We start from the raw sequence: 14,131 nt of genomic DNA on the forward strand, positions 1-14,131 counted from the left end.
TCATTTGGACGTGTAGCGCATTTGTATTTCCTCAGTTCTCTGTAACAATGAATAGAGATGTCAGCCACATTGCGCCAGTTAACGAAATAAGGACGGAGTATTGTAGACACTCATGATCTCACTTTCAAGATTCGGTTGAGCAGATCGAAAATGCTCTGAATGCTCCTTTTTGCTTTCAATTTGTGAAAAATCGTTTTACATAATTTTGCAGTATTGTACTTGCTGATATAACCATTTTGTCAACCTTTCATGGTGATAAGGCACCGGTTCACATTTTTCTGGTTGTCACACTTGGCTCGAAAGCCAATAGTACTAAATTTAAATCTACTCTAGAAACCAGAGTGAAATTCGCCAGCTATTTTCTTTTCTTGCGTAAGCGGTGTACCGTTTAGGCACATTAAACCGCGTCCAAAATCCACGACGAAGGGTTTAATCACTTCAACATGTGTTAAGGAATTGGCCGTAATACGATGGCCGTAGCTGGTAAAGGACAGGTCTAATTTCAGAGACGTAGAAGAGGCCTCAGCGCTGCAGTTAGCATAGTCAAGCTCATGATGACTTCGATGATAATGATAATAACAAGCGAACATTTGCAGCCATGCATCCGGGAACTATGGAAGCACAGGCCATTGTTGTATATCTTCAACGATCATTCACAGAAGGACGCAACATTCGTTTGTAAACTGCCTTGCTGAGAATATTGACACGAAGAAGAAGAAGCTGGCAGTGGCGCAGGTCAGAGCGCTTGCTCTAGGCCAGGTGCCATGAAATCATTTCTTGTTCATCGTTCATCTCACCTCATTCTTCGGCTGGCCGCCATGTAACCATATATTTAACAGTTCTCACCATTTTCCGAACACGCGCGCCTCCTGTGTTCACTATGCGATCACATCTTCGTGGAAGATGGACTGAAGATGTCCAGAAGATGACCGAGTTAATTTATTGTTGAGCTTATGCGACGCACTCGAATATTACTTGGTTCAGCACTGCGCATTCCTTTAAGGTATGACGCCACCTTTGAAAAATCGTTTTTTTGTAAAAATGACATTTTTTCTTTTTTTATATTTCGCGAATCCCCAAACATTCAAAAATCTTTTGCAGCAAGAATAATGTTCGTATCTTATTTTGTTCAAAAGATATAGCCAACTTTCGAACAGGTGGTGAACAGTTCTGGAACCGAAACTGATGTGGTTTGGTAACAGAAAATGATAACTCAGCTTTAATCAGCGGCGTATATTGAAAATTTTCTGTTTTGTTTTAGTCTGATATGTAAAAGATTATTCAAAGGGAATTTGTATTGCTTCCTTTTTTTTAATCATAGCTTTAAATTTCCTCAAGGGGGATGCAAGACTCTACAAGTATGGCTACAAGCGTCTCAGTTGTTTACTTTGCGCGCACTTGACGCTATCGCTTTGAATGCTACCGGGTTCGTCCTTCAATGATGGCAGCAGAAGTACAGCAGATATTTTGAGGGAAGCAGGCATCGAATCTGGCCACCACACGCTCTAAGCATGTTGCACCAGTGACCATTACCGTGTGATGAAGGCCCAGCGTCAATCAACGGGCGAGGCAAAACAACTCGGCAAGAAAAGACGGGCAGCAACAAATGCCAAAAGAGAGCTCGTGTCAGCTAAGGAGGGCCCTAGCTATGAACCTGGAGGATTTTAACTTTCTAGGGCATGATAACGTGTTTCTACAAGGATTGAAAAACTTTATTCTTGTTTTTCTCAAAACTTTATTTCTCGCACTTTCGTGTTGCGCAAACAATGATAACTTCCAAATGAATACATATTTTTCAATGAAACTTTGCACGCTAGTTCCTTTGTTACTAGCCTGTGCAATGAACTAGGATAAATGAAATCAAATGGAGAGTTTTGATATAATCATGTTTTATGTCAAGGAAGGTAGGCAAAAATGGCACATTTTTTTGTTTTCTTTAGCATTTTTGCTATAACTTTTTTCTCAACTATCGGATGGCAAAGATCCTAGTTGGTTGCACAGTATGGTTAGTTGGCTAACTCTGTGCCAAAAAGTTTACATATCCTGCTCTTCATTGACTAGTTATGAGTGTTTGCATAACAGCCATATTTGGGCAATTTTTTGTGAATTATAATTGCCAGCATGGCTTTTTTCACTCTTATTTGCTTTTGAATATCATATAATGTGGTGCTTTATAAGGTAAATGTGAAATGAAAATTTAGTGGTCAAAATTTAAAAAAATTTTGAAAAAGGTGGCCTCACTCCTTAAGGTTGCAAGTGTATGGAAGTTTCAGCCTGAGCACCTTCTTCATGTTTTCAGACAGTGATTCTAAAGGCGCACGCTGACCTCTTTTCAACTGCTTGCAAGCCAGTTGTAACAACCAGACACGCTGCGTGATGCGCGTAGTTAGGAGCGAAACTTCGCTTTCTCCACAATTTGAATTTAAACTTTGCCGTGTACATTCGAGCCTTTTGAGGCCACTTTTTACAGGCTCCAGAAATCCGCCAGCCGCCACCATCGCACGCGCTTTTGAAAAAAGCAGTTTTTCACGGGGAGGCTGCCGGGTGCTTGGAAGCGAGATAATAAGTGGTACGGATTACTCTAGAAGAAAATATGATTGCGTAGCATGCATCTCGCGATGGCCAATACCCGTGCTGCGCTGTAGAGGAGTGAAAAGACGCGAACCGTTACAAGCACGTCATTGTTCGCCTAAACGCTAGCCATGAGCCCGTATCTGTCATGACAGGCAAAGCCTTCGCGCAGGTGCGCCTAGTACGATGCATGCGCGGATGTGATGGATTTTTGGTAGCGGAATCTTGCGTATAATTCGTGTGGGCTGTTTAACTCGGCGAACATGAAACAGTGCTGAAGTTGGAATCTGTAGGTTACCTTTCCATTTTATTTTTTTTGCAATGCACACAACATCAAAGCTATACCTGCACCGCTAGAACCATGAACAGCGGAAGCTCAAACAACGAGAATCGCCGCTTTAGTCTTTAGTTCGTGAGCGAAGATGTACAACTGCAACGAAACAATTAGGCTCAGCAATACGCGGAACATCAAAGCTAGAACTGCACTGCAAGGAGTGCAAGCGGCGGGGCTAAGTCAACACGAAGTTCAACTTTCGAATCGACCCTACGAACGAGTCCAACTGCAACCAAACTAACACACCATGCAATGCCCGCTAAAGTCGAAGCTAGACCTACATAGTCAGCAGCGTGATCGGCGGGGCTCAAACAACACTAAGAACGGCTTTCGCTTCCCGTGAGTGAACGAGACCAACTGCCACCATGCCGAACATTATTTACTCCAACGAGAGAGTACGTCGCTTGCTCTTTACACCAGGCCTTCCGAAAAAAACACGACTGACTGCTCAAGAACGGCCACTTACCTCACGAAGGCGCGGATCCAGCAGATTATCCAAGCTTGTCCCGGCTAATCCTTTGAAGCTAAATCTTCCGGCAACCCGCGTTGGTTTGGCCGAGTGGAATAACAAAAAGTCTGTTTCAGTTGCCTCGTCAGTTGTTGCACCCATAAACGCAACACAGCTCGGCATCGCCGCAGCAATTAAACGCCATCAACGCTGCCGAAACTCTTCCCACCAAAACTTCGCCGCACAAAACAAAAACAAACCAAAGCCTGCTTCCATACACGGGAATGGCACCGGCGTCTGCCATGCAGGAAATAAGCGCGCGCTAACAGGTGACCGCTGCGTCTCGGCCAATAGGAGGCTTGATCTTCACAGCATCATCAAAAAGTAAGATCTATCTTTGAGTTTTGATGACCTTGAGCGTTCTTTTTATTTCTTGCTGGCTTTTCGCGTCTGTTGTACGTATATCATTGACAGGCAAGTAATAAACAGTTTTAATCAGCGGTCGAGTTGCTCTCTTGTCTCGTCTTAGTTTTGCGCTGTTACAGAGTTAGAAGGCCTTCCCCCGGAATGAAATAATAATTTTGTTGGGGGTCTATTTACCGAAGGCACTTCGCCTTCTTGGAACTAACTACTTTAGTCTTAACACGTATCGTGACATGTGTAGCTGACCTTATGCAGCTATTCAGTTGTTATAGTTTGCGGACACGTTTCGTCTGTGATCTTCCGTCATTTCTTGCAGCAAACACAGCTGATGGAAGCAGAGGTGAAGTGATAATTTATTGAAATAAATAGTGAAGAAAGAGAGAAAGAAGAACTGAAAACAACGCGGATGACTGCCAAATAGCGCTGGTAAACTGCACTTCGTGTGGACAGAGATGGATGAAGACGGCGACATGAAGACTGTAAATCTGGTCGTCACACCAAACGTAAGGCGTGACATACAGTGTCCTCTATCAAGAAATGAGCATCGGACAGATCTAGCCGCTGAAAGAGAACAATGAACAAGGTTTCTGAGCGCTCATCGTAACTTCGGCCCTTAATAAATTGCATCTACTTCTTTCTAGAATGAGCCCAAATGGCCCTCCAAGCATCACTTAAGCGCTCGGCGAGGGAAGCTAGGAAAGTGATAGTTAGTCGTTATTGATGGGCCTGTCAGTAGAGAAGAAGCGTAGTGGCGGAAAAGCAAGCTGTCTAGCGTTGCTTTCCAGATAGTGGCTGCTATTGCCTAGCGAAAGGGTTGCAGACATAGCCCTGTCGCGAAGTTGGAAATGCAGTGGGAGCAGAGAACTAAAGCTCACACCGAACTCAGACCTTTTCGCCGTTCTTGAAGATTGTCACTGAGTCATTGCACGGACTGAGACGTGGATGGCAGACAGAAGGCTAACAGGAAACTGAACCTATTTGAATCACGCCAGTACAGAAACTTGGGACGCGTCGAAATGCCATTAAAATTAACAGAATGAACTGAGACAGGGAAAAACTGTTTGGTTTCACACACGGACGTGCGCTCGCTTTCAACTAAAAGTTATATCACTTGGATCACAGAAATAAATAGCATGGTTTATAACAACGAAAGTAAACCATGCTGACCTATCACACTCGAGCGTATACGCACAATCAAATTGATGATGGCGGCCAAAGTGGCGTCACTTTCCTGCAGCTAAGTAATCTAGTTCTTTTCTTGACACGATAACAGGGTTGTAAAAGCATGCATTCTTGAACAATGGGATTTCAGAGGCCTCGTTAATTTTGCGCCTTACCTTATTCCTGTTCCAACTTATCAGGTTTGGTTGCGTGAAGTGCGGCTTAAAGGACGCATGCATTCGCAGCCTATGCTTGACAATGCCAGTAAGTGAATAATGTATTTAGCTGGGGAGGAAATAACACCGCTGTCAACGCCATAATCAGATTGAATGTGGGCTTACGCTCCAGTCTGATTCTTTGCTACAATTTTACATTCGTCCTCTTGTGTCTTCCTTTTCATTCTCTCTCTCTCTCTCTCTCTCTCAATTCGCGCTGTTCATTTCAACCTATTTATTGGAGGCATTTCCACCCACAAATAGAAAAAAAAAACGGCGAAAGTGACAGCAGTAAGTCAGCGATCGTCGAAGACCAGAATTTCCGTCGTTATCGGCGGTTCTCAATTCACAGGTCCCCTCCTTCTTTCCAGATAAGGAGAACAAAACATCGAAAAGAATCTTGAACCTTCTAGAAAATGGTGCACACGGTTCCCATTGCTCTACTGAAATCTGGTCGCGTATCACCTGGCAAACAAAGTGATGCTGCTGCTGCTGCTGATGATGATGATGATAGATTTTTAAGACGCAATGTCATCTGTGGCAAAGAGTGACAGGAGACAAGGCATTTTTCTTCTGCGCAAGGTGGAGTCAAAGACCCGTTTCTCAGACATTTCACCCTAAATAAGCGAAGCACCAGACCAGGGGAAAGCTTGTACCCATTGTACTGGGGATCGAGCCCCACAGGGCACTGGGGATCGAGCCCCACAAGGCACTGGGGATCGAACCCCGCACCTCCCGCATGCAAGGCGGATGCTCAGAATACTAAGTCACAGCTGCGCTGGCAAAGTCCGCTGACCACTGGCGGCAAACAAACTATAACCAAAGAACATAGAAAAACAACGCTTCGCGGCAAAACGTGATGCCGCCTAATCTTGATAACTACCGCTCGCCCTTAATTCATCACAATAGTTGCTCCTCCCACGTGTTGATTAATCACAGAACCCATTTATTATGTGTCGACGGCTACTTCCGCCTTAATGGAGGACATGTCTTGAACGCAAGGATGCTTAAGCTCTTGTAATATTCATCGCAGTACTCGGACCGTCTCCCTTGTGCAATCAATAACGATATGTCGCTCTCCTGTTTTTGGTCTGTGTACAGGTCGAGGATTAATGAGACCCTGCTTCGACGACGAACTCTTCTCTACTGGACAAGCATATACATCTGTAAGACACCAACTGAGAAAGTCCTGTTTTTGTGAAGCCGGCGTTTGTAGTTGCGGTGGCTACCGAATGACCGCCTTCTGGCCCGTTGAAAATATATTTCGGCTGCAGCAATTTGATGCCATGAGCTTCAGCAAAAGTTAAAAAAAAAACATCGTAAGAGCCTGTGAAAAAAGAGTTTGGAGAATGAACATTTTGACAGAAATCTGTCTGGTCAGGAGGCGAACTATAAAAAAAAAAAGGAACACAAAACTTTACCCAAAGGCAACAAGAACAGAAACCCGATATTTCGGGGTCGTCTTAGACTCCTCTTTAGCGGTGACTGAATGGCGATGAGAGGAGTGCTTTAGTTAGAGCACAACAGTTTTCCGCTTTTTCTGGTATTACGTCGTAAGCGGAGAAATAGCCATATAAATAGAACATTCATAATTTCCACCTTTGAAATCTGGAGAAAAAAAGCCACCCGCTGTGTAGCAGGAAAAGAGAGAAATTCCTTTCAATGGCGCTTATTGATCGATGTATGACGTAATTACAGAGTTTCGAAATTTCACAACAGCTCATTCCAGTTACTCCAACGTCGCGCACACATGGCTATCTAGACACTGAAGTGATGCGTAATAGTACGCGCTTATGGTGGCTGCCTCCCATGCTTGCTCGTTAGCGCCACTCCTCAGCTCTGTGCTGCCCATCGATATTGTCTTGCAATCTGTGTACGCGACCTGACATGCAGCGGTCATTGTCCTCTCGTGCCCCCCCACACACACACAAAGACAATCTGTTGCATTGGAGATCGCACTCAAGGAATAATTAATGTAACGAACGTATGACGGACGCTTCTCGAGGAAGCTCAGAAATCTCCGCGGAGATTAGGAGCTGGAGCATTGTACGCACTATCATGGTAGCATGCTGTGATTGCTTCCTAAGTTATTCAGCAGGTGTTGCATCAGTGTTATTCCATAAAGCTTGGCGCTGTAGGCCGCCACGGCGGCTCTTGTCCTGAGTACGTTATCAACAGTGGACGTCTGAGGCAGGGTGCGCAAGCGATGTCTACATACGCAAAACATCACCGCCTTTATTTCTGGCAGGCAGCAGCCTTGGATGCTTTTTAATGAAGTAGACACAGCCACGAGATGGGAGCTCGAGATAGATTATCTAAACAGCAGCGCCTTCTATCCAAAAGCACTCAGGACAGAATACATATAACGGTAGGCCAGGGCTCCCGGTAAGTATGACCCATGGCCAACGTTTGTTAACGGGTGATGGTACCTTAAAATCCGGCCAATTGAAGCGTAAGACGCTTGGAAAGTGCCCTCGCTAGCTGGCGGCACTGAGCTCTCCTCACATGAAGTGTCTTGAGCCGGTCACTGCCGAGTTACCGCGTCATATAGAAGCTGCCGTAAAAAAAACAACAAAAAAACAGGACGTGCGGAATAATCAACAAGAGCGTTACTAACAATTGAATGTCTACTGCAAGCGGAGAACTAAACAAAAATCATTCAGAACACACAAAAACAACAAAGAGGAAGACATCAGATAGCTGAAGTAAACGCAATGAATACCTTGGTTAAGCTAGCTATCTATGTAAGCAATCTCCTTCGCTATTAAGTAGACAGGGGGTGGGCTGACTCAAGCTGCATACATGACAGGCATGGTTTTTCATTACTCCGTCTCTCTCTCTTCAGCGGTATGAGCAGGCAAGCGGGGAGGTTTGCAATGGTTTGCAAAATGCTGTGCTGCCGTTTGCAAATGAATTCTTGCGTCATCATCCAGCAATGAACTTCAGTGATTCCTTATTAATCCAAAAACGAGCTTCCAACTTTCAGAACGTGTTGTATTTGTTTACTAATGCGACTGGGAGAATGTCTGACACGTGAAAAACTCGAAAGTGGAGCGCGGTTTCTCACAGGAAGTGTTTCGCGGGATCTGAACGCGTACATGAATACTCTTCGTGCTAGTATCCTTACCTCTCATTCTTAATTATTCGTCGTTAATGATTTGGCCATTTGTTGCTCCATAATGCACCGAAAGTTTTGAAGCGGTTTCTTCACTATTTTACTTTCTGACTGGCTTTGCACACAAGGAACATCTTGGAAAAGAAGTTCCGTGTGTATTCACGTTATATGCGCAAAAGAATTCGCACCGCTCTCACATTCCGCTTTCGTAAAGTATAATGAGCCTGATGGCTTGAGAAAACCGCGCGCACTGTACAAATGATATTGAGCGAAGTTATTACTAGCGGTCGTCGTTTGTAACAATGCGATACAAGTATAAGCATACTATCATTTGCTACCAGCGCGCCTTGTACACGGCGGCAGCATTATAAAACTTCCACGAGAAAATACACCGAGAAACACCTTTCATCCCGTCTTCATACCAAACATCTGAAATAAAGAAAAAAGTTAAGGAGGGTGTTGCGATGATCGCTGCAAAGTTATCACCTTCCCGGCAACAAATTAAGGAACGTATCCTTTTCTTTACGTGCGGCTGTTCAGGGCAAGAAAGAACAAAACGGCAGCTTGTGAGATTCGCGAAAACTAAAGCAAGGAAGCTGGCGAAGCATGTCTTCTTGATGGTGTTCATTCCAAACTGTTAGCCGCGTTGCTAGCTTCGGTTCTTCTCACATTCTTTGGACCTGTCGAGTTTTTTTTTTTTATGTTTTCTGCCGGTAGCACCGCAGCCGCTGGCTGGGAGCTCTGCGCGCCGACTGCATCAAAGAGAATGCAAATGACCGCAGGATCGTTAGAGGCGCCCGTTAACTCCTCAAACCATCCCTGCGCGGCCATTAGGAATCGTTGCCGGGCTCATTACGAATTCATCGTCGTATCTCTGTGTGCCACCGTTTCATGAAAACAAGTAACAAAAAAAGAAACGTTATTCACTGTATTTCAGCGCATTTTATTTTTTCTTTCAACTGCTGCTCTACTTGAGCGCTACGCGTTTTGTTCTTGAAATTACTTTTTTTTCCTTCACGCTGGCATTTAGCACCGTGCTTTTCACTTCACTACCTGAGTTCTGAGCCCAAGCAAATTACTCTCAGCCGGCAATCATCCCAAGCGTAATTTGGAGAATGGATTTCGGTGGGGCTTTCTTTCACGGCGTCAACGCTTCGCTAATCTGGCATCTTTACTTTTTTTTTTGGTACGAAACTGCTGCCGATTGCCCTGTTATGCTTGTTATTTTTATACATTCTCCTTACGCCTGTGGCGTGGCGTTGGAATGCAGGCGTCAGTGCTCATCTGAGAGTTCTCTTCAACCTGAATGGCGGCTGTTCATAGAAAAGGCAGAGATACAGCTCGCATTCATTTGGAAGGGCATGCGTGGTACGAAGCGAGCTCTCAACAGCCACTCTCACATCATTCCTTTTGCTCAACACCTTCCTGCGTTCATTCGCATTTTCTTTCTTCACAACTTGGTTCCCTTGTCTTTTCAACCGTACGTCATTTTTTTAACGAGACAAAAATTTAACGCGACTATATAAAAAAAAAGTAACAAGGTCATGGAAGGTGCGGGAAGAGGACATAAAGACTAAGGAAGGAACCACACCCTGTCAATGAAACTATTTGTGCGCAGGCCACTGAGTACGTACCGATGATACAAGGGGTGTGCAAGAAGGCAGGAATGAGGCAATGATTTTATTTCTGAGGGTTGGTCGGGCTGCGACAGCATTGTAATACAAGGAGCTCTGAGAATCGATAGTTGCCTTCAAAGTCGCAAGGTGTCTGCCCTGAGCTCTTGAATCAATGGCCTCTAGCGGTTTTATAACATGAACTGGTGGGCCTTGGCCTTGTGCCGTTGCGCTGCTTCACTAGATATAGCGGTTTTATGTTTGGGGATGCTGCCCGAGTTTGGTGCTGCGGCCGCACCAGAGTGTGTAAAAGTTTACATTTCTGGTTGCGCAATATCTTCTCCTCTGTTCCTTAATTTTTGGTGCGTTTTGTTCCACTTAGTGCAACGACGTCATCGCATTCACGTCGTCGGTTAGCGGAACTTCTGCGTACTGTACGTTTGGTTCTTTAATTTGTAGGGGTTTAACGTCCTAAAGCGAATCAGGCTATGAGGGTAGCCTTAGTGAAGGTCTCCGGAAATTTAAACCACCTGGGGTTCTTCAACGTGCACTGACAGCGCACAGTACACGGGAGTCTAGAATTTGACCTCCACCGAAATTCGACTACCGTGGCCGGGATCGAACCCGCGTCTTTCAGGTCAGCAGCCGAGCGCCATAACCATTAAGCCACCGCTGCGGCTCTGCGGATTGTAGAACAACTTCGGCTTGCGAATTTGAAGTGCGTCTTCTAGGACACTGTTTTTTCACTGACGATTGTGAGAGCGCTGTTGTTAAGCTGCTGCTAAAACTAGCATCACTTGCTTTAGTGGAGGGTAGTGACGTTGTCACGAAAACTGAAAAGAGAATCAAAGAATGCAGGAGTGAGTACAAGAGGATGCGTAAGAAGACTGACATAGAAAATAACTTACTGCTCATCAAACAAGCAATGTCCGCAGTCTTGGATTTTGCATGCGTGCGTACCTCTACGCGTGTGTTATGTGTGCGTGGTTGCGTGTGGATGTGCTTGTATTTGTGTGTGTTTGCGCATGCGTACCGGTTGAAGACAGCGTTGGAAACAAATGGCCGTAATCAACAAGAGCATGTCGTACAGCTATATCGACGCTTCCCACATGGCACTCTATCTACTAGTGCGGAAAGAGAAGGCACCGCCTACCAAAATGGCCTTCTCAAAATGGCCTTTACGGTGTGAGCAGCCTGCGAAAGCGGTCAAGTGAACTGCGTCTGCCGTAGCATCCCTTTCTTAAAAGAAAAAAAAATGTACAGTGGCACGATGAACTGCACAAATGGCGCCCTGCGCTGTCTATCGACCACCAACGACGACTGTCGTAGTTTCGCTTCCCGCATACTTCCAGGCGCCCAGCGCCGAAAAGCGTCATAAACGTACCAGTGCGCGCCGTATAGTGTCGACACACTCGGGACCCGCATACACCAGGCCTCTGGCTAGTATGAAGCCACGGGTAAAAAACGGCGTCTCCACAAAGGAGGCTGTCTTCGCATCTGCGGTGCAGTCCAGCTCGCCAAGTGGCCATTTGCGGCAACGGGCCATCTTACTCACAGGAGAACCGCGTCCCACTCAACCACTGCAGAAACGACTGTTGTGGCGAGGCTGCCATTTATCCGAGGGGTATTCCAAGCGGCAGCGTGGGTGCAGCCTTTTGACTTGCTCTGTTTCTGTTTTTTTTTCTGACCAAGTTTCGTTTCCTTTGTCTAAGTTACGGCCATTACCTTCCGGTCAGAAGTCACCGACAGCTCTCTGTTGGGATATGAGCTATCGCGGGTGAGGCACCGTTCGAACTTCGTTTTATCGATATTTCTACGTATCAGCTAGGCTACCGAGGGACCGGTGTGATTTGTGATGCCATCCTCGTTGCTCTCCTGATGAGCACATGTGTCAAACAGCATGTGTCGCAGTAGCAACAGCAGGAGGAAGGTAACACGTGCGAAGAATCATATTGTAATCGTTCCATTAGCCGCTTCACGCGTTTACTGATCAGCCGGTTACGCGCCGATGTCGCGCAACGCACGTTGAAGTTTTCTGCTGCATTTAGGCATGGCAATACAAAATGAAAAAGAAGCCAAGCAACTGTAAAGGATGTGCCTGTTCTTGATAGAGGAAGTCCACAGTGAAAAGAAAGCTAGCTAGAACATCAACAGGAAGAAGTGCAGCTGAAAGTTAAAATTAAGGCAGCTATGGCCGTAGAGACTAGCAGTTTGAGCAACACGCCAAATTGACATCTAGCAAAGACATCTCATAAGATGGTAGCGCGAGCGGTGAATCGCCTGCCCCTAATTCCCTGCGGAACTGGTACTGCGAGGCAAAGATCAGCTTGAAATGAGAAGATGACGTGTCACAGATGATACGCCAACGGACTCGTAGCTCGTATGGCGACTGCCTACACAGAGCACAGTAGTAGTGCTAGACGAACTCCTTCTTCAGGTGATCCTGCTATGCTTTATTGTTTTTTTTTGTTTTCGTGCGAATTTTGTAGCGGCTCCTAGAACTAGTGGCACATGTCACAGCTTTCAGAGTTGCGAAAACAATGAAAACGATCGAATGTACGCTGCTCTGATCAGTCAAGAATTAATGGTCACGTGACCTAGTGTACTCTGCACAACTTTACTGTCTTCCTGTGCTCGATGCAGACCTTGAGTTTGTCCCCTCTGCCAGTAGTTTCATTCGTTCCTCTTCTGAGGTGCTGACTCTGATGATTTCTATTCCAACGCGCAGTTTCCTCTATTCCCTGATTCAAGATGTGCGTGAAAGGTATTCGGAGGCCGTGTTATTGAATGCATTCGTGCCGAAAACAGCAAGAAACTCAAACGCGTGAACGTACCAAGGTACGCTGAAATTAAAATAAAAGCGAACCAATATGCATGCAGTAAAAAAATAAAAAAAATAACTCAAAGTGCGCTATTCGAACATATTGCCATGGTCAGACGCAGAACGAAGACAAGAACCAACACTGTTCAGCTGCTCGCGCTGCTTGCTGCTAGGTGTTCGTTTGTTGCCATCTCTGTTCTGTTTGTAATTATTTTGAAATATTAAAAAAAACGCAGCATCAATGGTTACCTTCGCTGGTCAGACTGCGCGACTTACGGGCGTGCTTTATCGAAGTGAAATTCGAGTTTTTGAAGTCCAACAATTAAGGGATGCCTTCGAATTTATCCTCTTTTTCCCAAGTCGACTTCTGTCGGTATTTCATTACAGATTAGGTACACGCATTCGCAGAGAAGACAAAAGTCAGAGAAGCAAAGCACTTGCTTCTGACCGAATGTTGTCTGCTACTGCACGTTGAAAAACATTTTAAATGTTCAAAGGTGAGGTGGGGCACAGCGATGAAACTGATAAAAAAAAATGGAGGGGACACTTAGGCTCCGCCCTGAGGGTATGACGGGGCAGCGTAATGGGTTGCTTGAAATTGTTAGGCGCAGAACTGGTCATTTTCTACATTCATAGATCCGAGCCCGCGTGCCACTCCTAGCGCAGTGGTGCAGCGGTGAAGCGATGCGCCACTGCCCTGCGATGGCAGGTGCTGCCAGCGGTGGACCTTGTGAAACCCAGGTTGCTCTTCCTGAGTTACCAATCATTAATTTAATTGCCACCTGCCAGGGTGGGCAGTTCACTCACAGTCCGGGGGCCGGTTGTGATGACGTCACAAGATCACGTGACCTAGGTGGCGCACCTGCTTTCTAGGTTTCATCTCTGGAGATTTTTCGTCGATTTTTGACTCATGGCCAACGACGCAGACGACGTCGAAGCCGACGCCAGATTTTCTGCGACACGATCTAGTTAATGATATCTCACTAATAGTAGCGCAGTGATGAACCAACGCTTTTTGCTTCCTTTATTGTCGCTTCATATTGTGACGACTACAGGAAAATCCTCAACGGAATGGAAAAAGAGCGCCTAAAACGAAACGATGGTTATGAAGCAGGTAAGCATTTTTCTTGTAGCCAATATTTATTTTTAATTTTCGTTTGGTCAAGCACAGGCTGTGGATGTACTATTGTTCAAGAAGAAAAGCAGATAAATGAAAAACAAATAAGCAAAAGAGTTTTTGTTTCTTATGGTGGGATGTTTTCACGTAGTGAGGTGCAACAGGTTTAAGTTATTTTGAAATCGAAAATCGGTGTAGAAAAGAAGAAATGGCTGAAATTCTTTGGAGTGTTGCAGCTTTAAAGGATGGTTAATATGATATAGAAGCTCCACCGTGAATCCCAATGTTTTACTTTAGAGCCCGACTTATCGAG

At 45.3% G+C, this 14,131-nt stretch overlaps 1 protein-coding gene across 1 annotated transcript in view; it reads right to left on the reverse strand.

Moving 5' to 3' along the window:
• LOC149332263 (uncharacterized) overlaps window positions 1–11,426 on the reverse strand; it is a 29,764-nt gene extending 18,338 nt beyond the window's left edge. Inside the window, exon 1 of the mRNA XM_089557496.1 lies at window positions 11,265–11,426. Within this exon, the coding sequence (XP_089413622.1) occupies window positions 11,265–11,426 (162 nt within the window). The remainder of the gene's footprint in view (window positions 1–11,264) is intronic.
• Between the last annotated feature and the right edge of the window lie 2,705 nt (window positions 11,427–14,131).

Source organism: Amblyomma mixtum, chromosome 8, assembly GCF_055824585.1.
Source record: "Amblyomma mixtum isolate Tamu chromosome 8, ASM5582458v1, whole genome shotgun sequence".
NCBI classification, from domain to species: Eukaryota; Metazoa; Arthropoda; class Arachnida; order Ixodida; family Ixodidae; genus Amblyomma; species Amblyomma mixtum.